Here is a 17,876-nt window from a genome sequence, read left to right on the forward strand (position 1 = left end):
AGCCCAGGCCTTCCCCAGCACATCACCCCATGCCCTCCTGCCCTGAGCCCATAAAGAACCCAAGCACAGCAGCATGGCCTTGTAGGGACAACCTCTTCAGCCTGCTCTTGACTTCAGCTTTGGAAGAAAAGTCCAACCTCCAGACACTTGCACTGAGGAAATCTCCCTTATTACAGAGATGTGACACAGGAGTCATAGAATCACAGAACGTGTTGGGTTGGAAGGGACCTTTAAAGGCCATCTAGTCCAACTCCCCTGCAGTGGGCAGGGGCATAGAATCATAGAATCATAGAATCATTCAGGTTGGAGAAGGCCCTTGCGATCATCGAGTCCAACCATCAACCCCACTCTACAAAGTTGTCCCCTAGACCATAACCCCTAACACCACATCTAAACGACTCTTAAACACATTCAGGGATGGTGACTCCACCACCTCCCTGGGCAGCCTATTCCAGGGTCTGACCACTCTTTCTGTGAAGAATTTTTTCCTAATGTCCAGTCTAAACCTACCCTGCTGCAGCTTAAAGTCATTCCCCCTTGTTCTATCGCTAATTACCTGTGAGAAGAGACCAGCACCAACCTCTCTACAATGGCCTTTCAAGTAATTGTAGAGAGTGATGAGGTCTCCCCTCAGCCTCCTCTTCTCAAACTAAACACTCCCAGCTCCTTCAATCGCTCCTCATCACATTTATTCTCCAGGTCCTTCACCAGCTTCGTTGCCCTCCTCTGCACTCGCTCCAGCACCTCGATATCTCTCTCGTATTGAGGTGCCCAAAACCAGACACAATACTCCAGGTGTGGCCTCACCAGTGCTGAGTACAGGGGGACAATCACCTCCTTCCTTCTGCTGGTCACACTAGTTCTAATACAAGCCAGGATGCCATTGTCTTTCTTGGCCACCTGGGCACACTGTTGGCTCATGTTCAGGCGCTTCTCAATTAGAACCCCCAGGTCCTTTTCTGCCAGGCAGCTCTCCAGCCACACTGCCCCAAGCCTGTAGCGCTGCATGGGGTTGTTGTGGCCCAAGTGCAGGACCCGGCACTTGGCCCTGTTGAAGCACATTCCATTAACGATGGCCCATCGGTCCAATCTATCCAAGTCTCTCTGTAGAGCCTCCCTATCCTCATGTAGATCAACACTCCCGCTTAGCTTCGTGTCATCTGCAAACTTGCTGATGATACACTCTATGTCCTTATCAAGATCATCAATAAAGACGTTAAACAGAAATGGTCCCAACACCAAGCCCTGAGGGACACCACTTGTGACCGGCCGCCAGCTGGATTTAACTCCATTGACCACGTCTTTAACTAGATCAGGTTGCTCAGAGCCTCATCCAGCCTGGCCTTGAACGTCTCCAGGGATGGGGCCTCCACCCCCTCTCTGGGCAACCTGGGCCAGTGTTTCACCACCCTCATTGTAAAGAACTTCATCCTAATGTCTCATCTAAACCTGCCCTGCCCTAGTTTAAACCATTGCCCCTCGTCCTATCGCTACATGCCCTTGCCAGCAGCCCCTCCCCGGCTTTCCTGTAGGCCCCCTTCAGGTACTGGAAGGCCGCTATAAGGTCTCCCCAGAGCCTTCTCTTCTCCAGGCTGAACAACCCCAACTCTCTCAGCCTGTCCTCATAGCATAGGTGCTCCAGCCCTTTGATCATCTTCGTGGCCCTCCTCTGGACCCGCTCCAACAGCTCCGTGTCCAGCTGTACCACCACGCCAGAGACATGTACAGGACCCCTGGGTCAGACAGACTGGCTTCATGTCTCTGGAGAAGTGGGGTGGATGCAGACATTCCTGGCAAAACACGATGATCACAAACCAAATGGCCAATACAGAGGAGGTTCCTGAGATGAACTGGAAAGCGCTTGTGAAGTGACATGGGCAGCTTATTCCTGCTTCTGAATCAGGTTCTTCAGTGTGTCTTTGAGCTCTTGGTTCCTCATGCTGTAGATGAGGGGGTTCAATGCCGGGGGCAGCAGCGAGTACAGAACAGCCATCAACAGATCCAGTGACCGGGATGAGGTGGAGGGGGGCTTCAGGGAGGCAAACATACCAGTGCTGACATACAGGGAGACCACGGCCAGGTGAGGGAGGCACGTGGAAAAGGCTTTGTCCTGTCGCTGCTCAGAGGGGAACCCCAGCACGGCCCTGAAGATCTGCACATAGGACAGCACACTGAAAATTAAACACCCAAACCCAAGAGGGACACTAACCACAAGAAGCCAGGCTTCCCTGAGAGAGGAGTTGGAGCAGGAGAGCTTGAGGATCTGGGGAATCTCACAGAAGGACCGGCCCACAGCATTGCCTTGGCAGAGCGGTAGTGAAAATGTGTTGGCAGTTTGCAGCAGAGAGTGGAGCAAACCACTGCCCCAGGCAGCTGCTGCCATGTGGACACAAGCTCTGCTGCCCAGGAGGGTCCTGTAGTTCAGGGGTTTGCAGATGGTAACGTAGCGGTCATAGGCCATGACGGTGAGAAGAAAATATTCCCCTCCAGCCAAGAAGAGAAAGCAAAAGGCCTGTGCAACACATCCATAGTAGGAAATATCCCTGGTGTCCCAGAGGGAATTGGCCATGGATTTGGGGACAGCGGTGGAGATGGAGCCCAGATCAAGGAGGGAGAGGTTGAGGAGGAAGAAGTACATGGGGGTGTGGAGGTGGTGGTCACAGGCTACAGCACTGACCATGAGGCCGTTGCCCAGGAGGGCAGCCAGGTAGATGGCCAGGAAGAGCCAGAAGTGCAAGAGCTGCGGCTCCCGTGTGTCTGCGAACGGCAGGAGGAGGAACTGGGTGATGGAGCTGTTGTTGGACATGTCTCAGGGAATGGGGCACTGTCCATGGAGGAAAAGACAGTGATAAATAAGGGGAGACTTAGACAAAGGTGCTATGGGGCAGATTTACATCCTGGAGGGCAGCTCACAGCTTGGAAGGACACCTCCAGCCCAGCGTCCTGATGATGGTATCTCGTTAAGGGATGACATGAACATTGCTGGGCAGCTGCTCTCAGCCCCTGTGCTCTTCAGGGGACAGTGGGCAAGATGCTGGCGAGCTGCACCACGGCTCTGTGGAGCTCTGGCTGCAGAGGAGGTGGTTCATGCTTTGGACCCCACAGCCCTGAGGGCAGAGGCTCTGCTGGGTGGGAGAGAGGCAAGGGCGTTTGCTTGGAGGAAGGGGTCTGCATTGGAGGGCTTTTCTGAATTCTCCCTCCCACAACATTTCTGGGTTTTGTTCCCCTGTCCCATGCCTTTGCCCTGTCGGTGCTCACAGCCCCCATCCCAACCTCTCTGCACTCCTCTTTGCTCTGCAGAAACCTGCCTGTTGGCAGGGCACGGGCTGGGACATGTTCATGCTCACAGGTGGAAAAGGGCAGGTCAGCACAACGCTGAGGGGTCCAGCAAAGGTGATGCTGGTGCTGTCCATAGGCAGAAGAGAGGATGAAGGCCCTTTAGGAGGCTCCTAGCAGATCTACTGGTCACTCAAAGTTACAGTCCAGGAATCTCAGTGACTTGTTCAAACTTGAGAGCTCCTTTTCCATAGTGTTCTCTCTCCCCACCACGCAACAGTAGGAAACAAAAACCCCAGACCCTGCAAAGCTTTACAGTAATTGGTTGGAATTTGGGGGGGTTTACAATGTGGCCAGCCCTATCGATACTGGGGGAAGATACAGCCGTCCCCAGGCTCACACATTCCCAGACCCTGGCAGATCCCGGACTTGGGCTGTCTGCAAACTCCTGCGCTCCAAGATCTGTTGTGCACATCACGTCAGGGGGACGTTTCCCCACCCCTGAATGCACCCTGCACAGTGTGGTGCCTTCACACGTTGACTGTGGGGCCACATGTGGGGCAGCGGGGCTGTGCTGGTGCAGGGATGAGGACGTGTACAGGAGCCACACTGCCAGGACATCCCAAAATCCCTAAACACCAGCCAGGCACGGCTGTTCCCCCAGTCACTGCGGTGGCTCTGGGATTCCAAGAGGCACCATGGGTTGGAAGCGTAGGGTGGGCACCACGACCCCCAGCTCTGCCAGCAGACCTTCTGAAGCCCCAGCAGCTCCCAAATGTCGGAAGGGGACTCACTGCCCCTCCCAGGGTTGGGAGTCTCTTGGGGCCAGCAGCCGCTGGCACTACCTGCCAGGAGCCACAAGACACAGTGGCCAGCGTGGATTCCTGCACCGCACCTCACAGTGCCTCCCCTCCTATGTGACCGTCGTCTCTCAGGAGCACCGCTGGGTGTGAAGGGGAGCTGCTGGAGCTCTTCTCTGCTGACCCCCATGGCCCCCAGCTCTGCCCTGGTGCCAGCTCACAACCACTCCCACAGTCCTTCTGCAAGTCTGTGTCTCTGCCTGGACCTGGCCGCCGTGGTGTGCCTGCGTGGCCCCGAGATCCCAGACGGGCTCTGCTTGGAGACCACGTTGTGACCCTGGTCCTTGGTCCGAGTGGGGCTGATGATCTGGCCAGGGATCATGACAGAATGGACAGGACAAGAGACGGCAAGGACAAGAAGCAGGAAGGGAAATTGCAAATGAGATTAAGGGAAGAAAAGAAGTATACATACATATTTTCTATATTTGTATATATAATCAGGATAGTGGGTAAGTACAAGTTGGGTTTGGAAAGCGTGTCTGGAGACCAGCTAGACCTCCTCTTAATGCTAACCCATAAGCTCTCAGTTGGCTCCTCACCCATCACGAGGCAGACGTCCAGGCCCTCCAGCTGCTCTCTCACATAAAGGGCAACTGCCCCTCCTCGACTTTCCAGCCTGTCCTGAAAGAGCCTGTGTCCTTCCGTTGCAACCCTCCAGTCCAGGGAGTAACCACACCATGTCTCCATGACACCAGGAAGGTCATAGCCCTGCAACTACCCACAGCTCTCTAACTCACCGTGTGCATTAGTGTATGGGCACTTTAGCACCTTGGGTTCCTGAACAGGGGTTGGGGAATTTCTCCATCATGGTGCCTTGAAGGCACTTCTTGCTGACAGACGAAGATTTCAAAGAGCACGTCACAAAAAATTATTTTTTATTCTCACGGGTATATTTTATTCCTTTTCAGTTTCGATAAGAGATGGTAGCAGCATTCTCCGGTTGATGTTGCTCCAGTGAGCCTCCTAAGGAGTTTGAGACCGGCAGGAGAAGCAGTCCCTTGAGGTCTGAGACCATAGGGACAACCTTGTCCTTCCCTGCCCAGCCCTGCGCTTTCTCTCATGAACCTCCACCCGCCTTCCTTAGAGAACTGACTGCACGCAGGCAAAGAAGGGTTTTTCCTATTTTTCAGTAGCAAAGTCCAGGATTCCTTCTTAGAAATGAGACCTGTAGTTGTGACACCGGGCCTGAGCTTCTCTCATGGGCACAGCAGCTCCTGGGGCAGAAGAGAGGGAGCGTTTTCCACCCCACCAGCCCCAAGCCTGGAGAGCACCAATGGCGTGAGGAAGTGGAGGCCAATCACTCTCTTTTTCACACCTTTGGTCCCTAGGATAACAGCCTCCCCCTTGAATGCCTTATGCGCCCCACTCCCCAGGGCGGCACAAACATCCTGCTCCTGGGGCACCGTTTCCAGAAGGCCTCTGGGTCAGACAGACCAGGCTCTTGCCTCTGGAGAAGTGTGGTGATTCCTAAAACTTGTTTACAAAGATAGTGTTCAAGCGCAGAAGAAAAGGACCAAATCACCAAGCCTGGCCTGAGAGAAACTCAGAATTGCCTGTAAAGAGAGAAGGGCAGCTTATTCCTGCTGCAACAGCAGACAGTGGATGAGTCTCTTTAGTGCCTCCTTGAGCTCCTGGTTCCTCATGCTCTAGATGAGGGGGTTCGCTGTGGGAGGCACCACTGCATACAGAACAGCCACCACCAGATCTAGGGAAGGGGACGAGATGGAGGGAGGCTTCAGGTAGGCAAACATGGCAGAGATGGCAAACAGGGAGACCACGGCCAGGTGAGGGAGGCAGGTGGAAAAGGCTTTGTGCCGCCCCTGCTCAGAGGGGATCCTCAGCACGGCCCTGAAGATCTGCACATAGGACAGGACAAGGAACAGAAAACACCCGCAAGCTACACAAAGACTGACCACAGTAAACCCAGCTTTCCTGACATAGGAGTCCGAGCAGGAGAGCTTGAGGAGCTGGGGGATTTCACAGAAGAACTGGCCCACAGTTAGAGAAGATAGTATTCTGAAGAAACAAAGAAGAGAAACCAAAAGACCTGGGCAGCGCATCTACAGTAGGAAATAACCCTGGTGTCCCAGAGGGAGTTGGCCATGGATTTGGGGACAGTGGTGGAGATGGAGCCCAGATCAAGGAGGGAGAGATGGAGACTCCACCACCTCTCTGGGCAGCCTGGAGACATTCAAATCACCTGGACGCATTCCTGTGCCACTTGCTCTGGGCGACCCTGCTCTGGCAGGGGTTTGGACTAGATGATCTCCAGAGGGCCCTTCCCACCCCTGTCATTCTGTGATTGTGTGATTCTGTGAAATCCTCCTCCTTATTGATGCGGAGGTCAGTGAGGTCACTTCATGGAGGCCTTTGCTCTGACGTCACCTTTGCCACAGCAATGTTTCTGTTTGGCCCATTTGGCATGAGGTGGGAGAGGAAGGAAGAAGCTCCAGTGGTTTCTCAGGCTTTGCCTTCTCCCTTAATGGAAGATGTTGGGGGATGCCAGGTCTTGCCAAAAAGAGAAGCTCAGCTGACTGGGGAGCTGGGACAGTTGTGAAGATTCCCCTTGAGAAACCTGAGTGTGGATTTATGGCCCTGATGTGCTGTGGGCCTAGAGTGGAGAGCTGCATTGGTCAGAAGAGCTTGAGAGAGGAAGAACTCAATGCCAGCTCCCCTGAGCTAGGTCAATAGTCTGGGGAGGCACACAGTCATGGTTTAACATCGCCCGGCACGCAGCCACTCGCTCACTCCCCCTCACTGAAATGGAGAATCGGAAGAGGGAAAGTGGGCAAACTGGGTTGAGACAAAGGCAGTTTAATAGGTGAAGGAAAAGCCACGCGTGCGAGCAAAGCAAAATAGGGAATTCATTCACGACTTTCTGCCAGCAGGCAGATGCTCCAGGAAAGCTCCGCCACACAGAATGGTGACTTGGGCAGACAAACACCATCACTCCAAACACTCCCCTCTTCCTTCTTCTTTCCAAAGCTGTTATTGCTGAGCATGACGTCCTATGGAATGGAATGGAATGGAATGGAATGGAATGGAATGGAATGGAATGGAATGGAATGGAATATCCCTTTGGCCAGCTGGGGTCAGCTGTCCCAGCCGTGTCCCCTCCCAACTCCTCGTGCACCCCCAGCCTACTCCCTGGTGGGGTGGTGTGAGGAGCAGAAAAGGCCTTGGTGCTGTGTAAGCGCTGCTCAGCAATAACGGAAACATCCCTGTCTTATCAACGCTGTTTTCATCACAAATCCAAAACACAGCCCCATACAGGCTACTATGAAGAAATTTCACTCTATCCCAGCTGACTCCGGAACACGCAGACATCTTTTGTCTAGCTGGAATTCAAAATTCTTTGCAGTCCAGTTGGCACATGACTCCATTTGGCCAGCTGACTATCTCTGTAGGTTTTCCAGAAAATAATGAGGAGGGGTAGGTTTTGTTGTCCTAAATGTGGGACTCTGCTATCATTTCAGCGGGCCAAAGGAATTCCTCACCAGGCAAAAAAATGACGCTCTCAGATGCTGTCCTGCCTCTTGGCATTGCCGCATTGGAGCTTGCAGTGGCCTGCACAGGACCACCTCTGGCACGGGGTGTTGCCATTTGAATAGCTCGCTGCTGGCGCCCACCTCTGTTAATTCCCATGGGAGGTGAGACAAGCAGCTCACATGCAGGCACCTATTTTAGGCACACCTGAATGGAGGCAAGAGGAATCCCACCCGCTGAGGGCTTGTGGCAGGCATGGGAGGGCGCTGAGTCCTCTTCTAGCCCCGGGACTGCAAACCCAGGTTGAGAGGTTGAGATACCACTCAGTTGAATCCCTTGTCTCAGCAGGACTGAAGGAGATCTCTGCCTGTCACTGACTAGGTGTCCTGCCTAAAAATGGGACAAGAAATGACGGGTTTTAGACCTAAATCTGACTCTGTAAGAGAAATTATATTCCTGGAAGTAAGTGTCTCTCCCCAGCTGAGGGAGAAAACATCAGTCATTACTTCAGCCCCAGAACACCCACAGGGAGCCCCGAGGGGACAGAAAAAGTGACACCTGGGGCTGGTGCTCTGTGCCTGAGCTGGGCTGGGCTCCTGGGATGGAGGGAGCTCATGGCAAGCGGGCAGCGCTGCAGAGAGACAGCTCTGCCCAGGAGCAGCTCCTCTGCCAAGCGCGGCAGGGCTGGGGTCACAAGAGGAGACAAGTGAGACAGAGAGAGCTTAAAGGCAGCCTGGGGAGGGAGGATGCTGAGAGCTCACCGCGGGAGAAATCTTTACGGCCTTTCCCATGGTAAGTCTCTGGGTGCAGGGCAGTGCAGCTGCAGTTCCTGGAGCGATCTCTTAAAGCTGGCACGTCCAATAGCCCGTGGTATCTTCCAGGAAGGCTCTCACAGCTTCTCCAGTGCAGAGGAGGAGGATGTGCTCCAGAGCAGGGCTTCCCTTCTGCACCCTCAGAGGCACAGGGCATGATGGCTGCCTTCTCCTGGGCAGAGTTGGAGGGGTATAAGTGCGGGTTTGCAGGCAGGGGTGCCCAGGGCGGTCCTTCAGAGCAGGGTCCCTGCACCCCCGGGGGCTGTGTGCCGGGGCAGGGACTCTGCCGCCTGCCAGGGTCAGCTCTCAGCCTGCCCAGGGAGCCCCCCACAGCACTGCGGGGAGAAGCCGTGGGTGGAAGGAGTGACCCCCAGCAGGGCAGGGTCATATTGCTGTCTAGAGGATGCTGTGTGGGTCAGGGCTGCTCACAGGTCCAGATTGCCTCCAGGACATTTGTGAGAAGACATTCCAAGAGGAAGGTCAAGTCAGAGATTAAAGAACGAAAAACTCTCCTGAGAATGTTCTTTCAGGTTTGTACCACTGGGAAGAGCTGGGGGAGGGAGAGAAATGGAAAAGAAGATCTTCAGTTTGAACACGAGACTGAGACCGAGAGATCAGTAAGTCTGCTGGAAATGTGATAACAGCCCATCACCCGCTCTTCAGTCCCAGACTGCAGCAGCAGCATGCTTACTGGCCATGGTGTGTTTGCTTCTGACCTCCTGCTCTGCACCACGGAACATGAGGGTGCCCCAGCATATGCCCTGCCGCCGGGAGGTTTCTGCAGGGCAGACCTCAGTCTGCAGAGGATGGGGTGGAAAAAGATAAACAGTTCCATGGTCAAACACGGGCAAGTGAGAGGAGTTTGGGGAGTTTGCACTTTGGATGGTGAATCCCCCGTCTCTGTCCAGTTCCTTTCTCAGAGTAACTTCTGAGTGTGCTCATCCTCCAGCTGAGGGAAGCAGGACGGAGGGGCTGGGAACAAGACTGCTGGAGAGACCAGCTCTCCCGAGTGATTCAGACCCAGGCACGTCTGCTCGGAAGAGTAAAACCAGAAAAGAGAAATCCCTCCTAGGGCACTTTTCCAGAGGCAGGCGGCCCCAGTGCTAATGTGCTCTTTTCCTCCAGGTCATGGAGACTATTCCCACAGGGTCACTGCACCCTGGCTCCTGCACTCAGCCCAGAGTGTCCATCCTCAGTGTCCACCTCAAGGTATATATGGGGCTTTTTTTTCCTGCTTCTGTGTACCAGCTGCTGTAGCAAGCAAGAGCTGAAGGGAGGAAGCTGCATGAAGGTCCTCTTGAGAAGAAGAGAGGTGATGTGGGCAGACTCGATGACAAACAGAACAGGTTTTCCTCAGACAAAGCTGCCCTAACTTGTCCATATCTTTTTCTCCTTGGACAGCACCCGAGTCCCAGAGGGACCAAATGTCCAACAGCAGCTCCATCACAGAGTTCCTTCTCTTGGCGTTCGCAGAGTCGCGGGAGCTGCAGCTCTTGCACTTCTGGCTCTTCCTGGCCATTTACCTGGCTGCCCTCCTGGGCAACATCCTCATCACCACAGCTGTAGCCTGCGACCACCGCCTCCACACTCCCATGTACTTCTTCCTCCTCAACCTCTCTGTTCTTGATATCGGCTCTATCTCCACCACAGTCCCTCAATCCATGGCCAACTCCCTCTGGGACACCAAGGCAATCTCCTACTCAGGATGTGCTGCCCAGGTCTTCTTTCTATTCTTCTTTTTTGGTGCAGAGTATTCCCTTCTCACCGTCATGGCCTATGACCGCTACGTTGCCATCTGCAGACCCTTGCGCTACGGGACCCTCCTGGGCAGCAGAGCGTGTGTCCACATGGCAGCAGCTGCCTGGGGCAGTGGTTTCCTCCACGCTCTGCTGCACACGGCCAGTACATTTTCCCTACCCCTCTGCCAAGGCAATGCCATAAACCAGTTCTTCTGCGAAATATCCCAGATCCTCAAGCTCTCCTGTTCAGATGACTACCTGAGGGAATCTGGGCTTCTTGTGTTTAGTCTTGCCTTTGCTTTTGGATGTTTTGTTTTCATTGTGCTGTCCTACGTGCAGATCTTCAGGGCCGTGCTGAGGATCCCCTCTGAGCAGGGACGGCACAAAGCCTTTTCCATGTGCCTCCCTCACCTGGCCGTCGTCTCCCTGTTCATTAGCAGTTGTATGATTGCCTACCTGAAGCCCCCCTCCGTCTCTTCCCCAGCTCTGGACCTGGTGGTGGCAGTTCTCTACTCGGTGGTGCCTGCAGCAGTGAACCCCCTCATCTACAGCATGAGGAACCAGGAGCTGAAGGATGCCCTGAGCAAACTGATTCAATGGGTTCGCCTTCAGCAGCAGTAAGCTGCCCGTCTCTCCTCACAGGGCGTTCCGAATTTGGGCCAGGACAGGCTTGTACTTTATTTGGTTTGGCATCTGTGATGATCGGGCTCATACAGAAATGTCTGAATTCATTCCATATCTCCAGAGGCATGATCCCGCTTTGCCCTTTAAGCCCGAGGCTTTAGGTAAATGTGTCGTCGCAGTAGCAGACCTGTCTGCCCGTGGCGCAGCTCCGTAATAAAGGGTGTCTCCCCAGTGCAGCGCCTGGAGGTTGGCTTCTTCTTCTGGCTGAAGTCAGGAATAGGTTCCAGGAACTTCCCTCTCCATGGGCTGCTGCAGCGCTTGCTTCTCCATGGGCTCATGGGAAGGGTCAGAGGGAATGAGGGATGGACTCAGCTGCGTCACGTGGGTGCCCAGTGCCACTGGGGATGGGGAACGGGCTCTGAATTGCCTGCTCAGGGCTGTTCCACTTGCAGCAGAGCTGAACGGTAGCTGCCCGGCTTTCTGGAAGGGAACCCGGAGCCCCCAGGAGAGCAGAGGGCATGTACAGGAGCCATGTTCCTGAGGTGGGCCTGACAGAACAAGAGACTGTCCAAGTGATGTTATCCAAAGGTGAAGCACTGTATTTAAGTATCCACAAGCAGACAAGGTCTCTGCCAACACCAGGAGAGGCAGTGGGGAGCCAGAAAGACCAAGACAAGCACACTGCTGGGCGATTAACGTCTTCCTTAGTAAAAGAACATGGGTGGGTCAACATGCTCCCTGGCCAACATCCGGAGTCAGAGGGAATGCTTTGTGCTCCTTCCACAGCTGCAGACCTCTGCGAAGTGCTCCCGTCTACCCAGAGCTGCTTCCCAGCCTGACCAGCGTGGAGTTACGCCATGGCCCAGGGCACCACAACCCCCTTTTGCTGCAGAGTGGCACCACCAGCTCCAGGCCCTGCAGGGAACACGGGGAGGAGAGCAGGAGCAGCAGGAGGTGTGAGGATCAGAGGAGGGATGGGGAGAGGTCAGACAGGAGCGGATCCAGGCTGAGAATTTCCTCACAGAGAAGAATGCTGGTGCTCAGCTAATCCAAGGCAGTGCCAAGGGTTTGGTTACCCTAAAGCATGCTCGTGGTGCAGCATCAGCAGTGCACGCTGTCCTGGTACACTAGCAGGCCTGGGGAGTAGCTGAAGGATGGGTGTCCCCCGCTCGCCATCATCCCTCCTGAAGGGTGACACCAAAAGGGAGGCTGTGACCCTGTGTCAGGGCTTGCACTGAAGGAAGAATACACCCAGAAGCCACTTCATTTCACTGCTGTCCTTCAGTCCCTGCTGGACCACTCCATGACCTGGAGACAGCCTCCCTTGCCCAGTCTGCCAGTCCTTATCCCAGAAGTCACCTCCAAACAAGGCTACTCAGCCAGGGCTGAGCTGGAGGACAGGAGTCCAGCTGTGAGCACAGAGTGGACAAGGCCTCTCCCGGGTCATCTGCAGGGCTAGAAGCCTTTGTGTTCCCCACAGGAAAAGGCAGCATGTGGAGGAGAACCTGGGAAACTGCAGACCATCCCTATAAGCCCATGGACCCTCAAGAAAAGTCCCTCAATGCAAAAAGACAGCCTGGCTTGATGCCCGCGTGAACAGACAGGAAAACCTTCCACAGGAGCTTCATTCAAGACCCATGTCCCCATACCAGCCATTTCCAGCCCTCACCTTTCACCACGGCCGTGGGCAGCGCTGATCACGTTTCAACGTGACCATCTCCATCCTCCTGCTGGGCTCAGTGGCTGTATCAGTAGGACAGGCAGTCCTGCCCTGCCCCTGTCCATGCCCAGACCCCTGCAAACCACAGAGCAGGTGCGACTGGAAACCAGCAGCTGGAACACAGCTGAGACTGGGCAGTGCCAGCCCCACCACTCCCCACCAGAGCAGCTCTCCACGGTCACTAAAGGACTCAACGCTGCTTGTGGAGCCAGGTGTCCCTTGGAGGCTTCAGCCACTGGCACTACCTGCTGGGAACTGCGCACCCAGTGCCACGTGTCGGTGCCCTGCACTGCAGCTCGTGGTGCCTCCTCTCTCAGGAGAACCACTGGCTGTGTTACTCCCTGACCAGTTGTGCAGAGGAGCTGCTGGAGGTCTTCTCTCTTGAGCCCCATGGCCCCTGGGATGGGGGGTGGAAAGGATAAAAGACAATGAGGACAAGACAAAGAGAGGCAGAAAGGAGCTTTTCTAAAGAGTTTTAGGGGTGGAGGGGAAGGGGGAAATCGCCATGACAGTGGATCGGCGCTAGATCAGGAGAAAGCACTGCCCAATCTGACCTAACCATAAAGTTCTCCCTGCTCAGGGCAGACCATGATGCTCGAGACCTCCAGAGGTCACTTCCACGCCATACCCCTGTAGGGGGAGAGAATGGACGGTGGGTGCGAGGGTAGTGAACACTGCTGCGTGTTGAGGATTTGCTGACATTTGTAATCCCTGGTCAACCCTGTCCTCAGGATTACACAGTGACTGAGTTCATCCCCAAAAGGAGGATGGGCACGAGGCACCAGGAGTCCAACTAGCACAGGGGTACCACAGAAAATTTCTCAGAAATACTGCCGGGCATTCCAGAATCACAGAGTAAGGAGTGTTAGAAGAGGCCTGCGTAGACAGCCTAGTCCAATCTCTTGTTAAGCGAGCTTGGCCACCTGGGGCAGGTTGTCCAGGACTGGGATTGAATATCTCCACGGAGGGAGACACCACAATCTCTCTGGGCAACCAGTTCCCGTGATCAGCCACCCACAGTCAAGAAGTGTTTTCTTACGTTCAGATGAAATGTCATGTGTTTCAGTTTGTGCCCGTGGCCTCTTGTCTTGTTGCTGGGTATCCCTGAGAGCCTGACTCCCTCTTCTCCATGTCCTCCCATCAGATATTGATGGACTTTGACAAGAACCCTCTTGGAGCCAGCTCTTCTCCAGGCTGAACAGTCCCAGCTCGCTCAGCCTCGATTCACGTGAAGGGTGCTCCAGTCCATTAACCATCTTTGTGGCTCTTCATCGGACACACTCCTCTAAGCCCATGTCCCTCCTGTTCTGGGGAGTCCAGCACTGGACACGGCACTGCTGAAGTGGTGTTACCAGCGCTGAGGAAAGAGGAAGGCTCACCATCCTCATCCTGCTGGGAATGCTATTCCTAATGCACCCCAGGAAGCTCTTGATCTTCTTTGCCACAAGGCCACACTGTTGGCTCATGGTCAGCTGCTTGTCCACCAGGAGGCCCTTCTCTGCCAAGGCGCAGAGAAGCTCTCAGTCAGTCAGGCCCCAGCCTTTACTGGTGCAGGGCATTATTTCTCCTCACGTGCAGACTTGCTTTTCCCATTGTTGAACTTCATGAGATTCCTTTCTTCCCCATTCTCCAGCCTGTCGAGGTCTTTCTGGATGGTAGAACACCCATCTGTTTTATCTCCCAGTTTTGTGGCATCAGCAACTTGCTGCGTTTGCCCGATCCTTGAGGTTCTTGATGAAGAGGTTAAGCACTGTAGGAGCCAGTATGAATGCCGGGGTTACACGAGGGACTGGCCTCCTGCTGGGCTTTGTGCCACTGGTCTGAGCCTGTCTGTTGGATCAGTTCTCAGTCCACCTCAGCTTCAACTTGTCTAGCCTACCCTTCCTCAGCTTGTCTTGGAAGATGGTAGATGAGACAGGCTGACAGCTCCCCAGATCCTCCTTCTCGCCCTTCTTAAAGATAGGACTTATGTGTGCTTCCTTCCAGTCCTTGGGAACCTCTCCCAGCAACCATGACCTTTCCAAGTTCATGGAGAGGGGCCTTGCAGTGACATTGGCCAGCTCCCTCGGCACTTTAGGGAGATACGAGCACATCGAGGGCTAGTCGGCACGGCTAAGCCTCTCTGACACGGCCACCCCCACGGGGGCACACCTGGGCAGCAACAGCCCCCCTGGGCAGCAAGGTCCTCCTCAGCCACTGGTGCTGCCACCCCCCACCCAAGCTGTTGGGGACCCGGCAGGCAACATTGCACTGCCCGAGGAGGTGCTTCTGGAAGAGGTCATAAGGCTCTTTGCTCCCTGGATGTGGGGTGGGTCAGCCAGGATGGTCCCAGCAGTGTCCCCACGCCTGGCAACCCTGGTGGCACCGGTGGCGCCATCTCCCACTGTGACATCGATGCACTCTCGCTGCCCATGGAGCTGCTCACCCCTGACTACAGCATCCCGGAGACATCCAACGCAATCCTGAGCGTAGACCGATTCACCACCATCAAGATGGAGCCCCAGGAGCCACGGTCAGCTGCAGGGATGAACCTGCCACAGTCCCAGCCTGGTCTGTCCAAAAAACCGGGGGGAAAGCACCGTAAGAGCACCTTGCCAGAACTACGCAGTAAGCACAGGCTTCCCGTAGCCAGCACTGGGGTGGAAAGGTGGGATTAGACCCACAGCAGGGATGAGATGGAGATGGACTGGGGTGTGGTGTAGTTGGGGGTGAAGTGGGGTGGTGTTATATTATAACAGCTTCTGTGACACCTTTGCTCTTTTTTTTTTGTTCCGTGAAAAGCTGTTTATCCAGAACTGCTCCGTGCCCGTGCGGAGGCGGGGAGGGAGCACAGGGAAACACCACCCAAGATGGGCAAAAGACCCGCTGAGCCCCACATCAGAGCTGGAGAGCCCTGAAGGGCACTGGGCCGTCCCCAGGGCTGAGTCGCTGCCAGCGGGGCAGGCAACGGTGACTCGCCTATCCCCTTCCGTGGAGGAAGCAGCCCTTTGACGGGGGAACCAGGACAGACGGGTCCCTGCAGGACTCACAGACGCAGCGGGGCTCAATTTATGGGGTTTCATTCTCATGCTGTATGTGGGAATTCTGTGTATTCTGCCACCAGTTGGTCACTTGGGCCAGCTCTGCCAGCTGTGTCCCCTCCCAACTTCTTGTGCACCCCCAGCTGCCTCCCTGGCAGGGTGGGGCGAGAAGCCGAAAAGGCCTTGACTCCGCGTACGCTGCACTCGGCAGTAACTAAAACATCCCTGTGTTACCCACAGCTGTTTTCTGCACAAATCCAAAACGTAGCCCTATATACCGGTTAACTATGACGAAAATTAACTCTACCCCAGCCCAGACCAGCACAACAGGCAGTTTCTTCCTGCGAGTCCTGCCCATCTTCATCTACTGCCAAGACTTCGTATCTGTTGCTGGTCGGTATACACAAGGAAACAGGGGGAACGTGATATCCTGCCGCTGTGCGTCACCACAGACCATGACGCCTCCTTCCCCAAGGCGCCGTCTCTTTGCTGTTGGTGCTCCTTGTCTGCTAGTCCTTGGAGGCCAGTGTCTCAGGGCCGGATTTTTCTTCTTTGCCACACCTCAAGCAATACTTTATCCATTTTTTTTTTTTCCCCGTCTGACACGGCGTCGCCCGCTGACTTCCTCCCGCAGCTCCCGCCTGCTGTCTGAGGGACTCCAACCGGAGCACACCTCGCGCAGGTGGAGCTTGCACCCTCCTCCGCGCAGGAGTGCGGGGTACAGACCTTACAGCCCTCCACGCGGACGGCAGCTTCCCCGCGAGGAAGCCCTGTCTGAGTGGCCACCTCCTGGGCCAGCCTGGCAAGGGAGGGAGATGGTGCCCAACCGCTGCGGAGCACAGCCCTCCCCCGTGCCGCTGCCACCAGCCTTCTAGAGATCCCAAAGCCTAAGAAGCCTTTCTCATTCCCTGGAGACCTCAAGCTGCTGGGTGGGTTTGCACGGCCAACGGCTGTCTGGGGTCGAGGTGACCGTCGGGGCTGCGGCATAAGGCTGCAGGTGGGCAGAGCAGGCAGCAGCCCCGCAATGGAAGAGCGCGCTGCCCTTCTCCCGCCTCCTCCCACGCAAACCGTCCTTCGAACTCCCGCTTGCAGCGTGTTGGTTTGCTGCCGCTCACCCAGGGCCTGCTGATACGTGGCTTCTGGAATCGGCGGAGTCCTTGCCACCTGCAGAGTCATAGAATCATAGAATCTTCATGGTTGGAAAGGACCTTTGAGATCATCGAGTCCCACCATACACACACACACACAAAAAAAAAAAACAAAAAAAAACCCAAAAAAAACCCCAACAACCTACAGTCTCTGCCCTTCAGAGCATGCCCTGAAGTGCCAAATGTAGACATTTCTTAAATACCTCGAGGGATGGGGACTCAACCACCTCCCTGGGCAGGCTGTTCCAGTGCCTGACCACTCTTGCAGTAAAGTCATTCTTCCTGATATCTAATCTAAACCTCCCCTGCCGCAGCTTCAGACCATTTCCTCTGGTCCTGTCGTTATTCACCTGGGAGAAGAGCCCAACACCCACCTCCCCACACCCTCCTTTCAGGTAGTTGTAGAGGGCAATGAGGTCTCCCCTCAGCCTCCTCTTCTCCAAGCTAAACATGCCCAGCTCCCTCAGCCTCTCCTCATATGCCCTGGTCTCCAGACCCCTCACCAGCCTGGTCGCTCTCCTCTGGACACGCTCCAGCACCTCAATGTCCCTCTTGTACAGAGGGGCCCAGAACTGAACACAGCACTCGAGGTGAGGCCTCACCAGTGCCCAGTACAGAGGCACCATCACTTCCCTGCTCCTGCTGGCCACGCTGTTCCTGATACAAGCCAGAATGCTGTTGGCCACCTTGGCCACCTGGGCACACTGCTGGCTCATGTTAAGCTGGCTCCACCAGCACCCCCAGGTCCTTTTCTGCCGAGCAGCTTTCCAGCCACTCTGCCCCAAGCCTGTAGCGTTGCTTGGGGTTGTTGTGACCGAAATGCAGGACCCGGCTCTTGGCCTTATTAAACCTCACACAGTTGGCCTTGGCCCATGGATCCAGCCTGCCCAGGTCCCTCTAGAGCCTTCCTACCCTCCAGCAGATCAACACCCCCACCCAGTTTGGTGTCATCTGCAAATTTACTGAGGGTGCACTCAATCCCCTCATCCACATCATTGATAAAGATATTAAACAAAACCGGCCCCAAAACTGAGCCCTGAGGGACACCACTGGTGACCGGCCGCCAAGAGGATTTCACCGCATTAGTCACAGGATGAGTTTTGCAAGAGCACCCTCTGTCTGATCCATTTTAGCTGTGCACTTTGGGATGGGGAATCACGCCTGCTGTCGATCACCTTAAAAAAGACGCCT

The 17,876-nt window shown here is 55.1% G+C and overlaps 1 protein-coding gene across 1 annotated transcript; it reads left to right on the forward strand.

Moving 5' to 3' along the window:
- The first annotated feature begins 9,831 nt into the window (after positions 1–9,831).
- On the forward strand, positions 9,832–10,794 carry LOC134509597 (olfactory receptor 14C36-like). Its single transcript, XM_063322168.1, has one exon. It carries the CDS (start codon positions 9,859–9,861, stop codon positions 10,792–10,794), a length of 936 nt encoding a protein of 311 aa, XP_063178238.1. The 5' UTR covers positions 9,832–9,858.
- The last annotated feature ends 7,082 nt before the right edge of the window (positions 10,795–17,876 follow it).

The sequence above is a fragment of the Chroicocephalus ridibundus genome, unplaced genomic scaffold (genome assembly GCF_963924245.1).
Source record: "Chroicocephalus ridibundus unplaced genomic scaffold, bChrRid1.1 SCAFFOLD_92, whole genome shotgun sequence".
In the NCBI taxonomy this organism is placed as follows: Eukaryota; Metazoa; Chordata; class Aves; order Charadriiformes; family Laridae; genus Chroicocephalus; species Chroicocephalus ridibundus.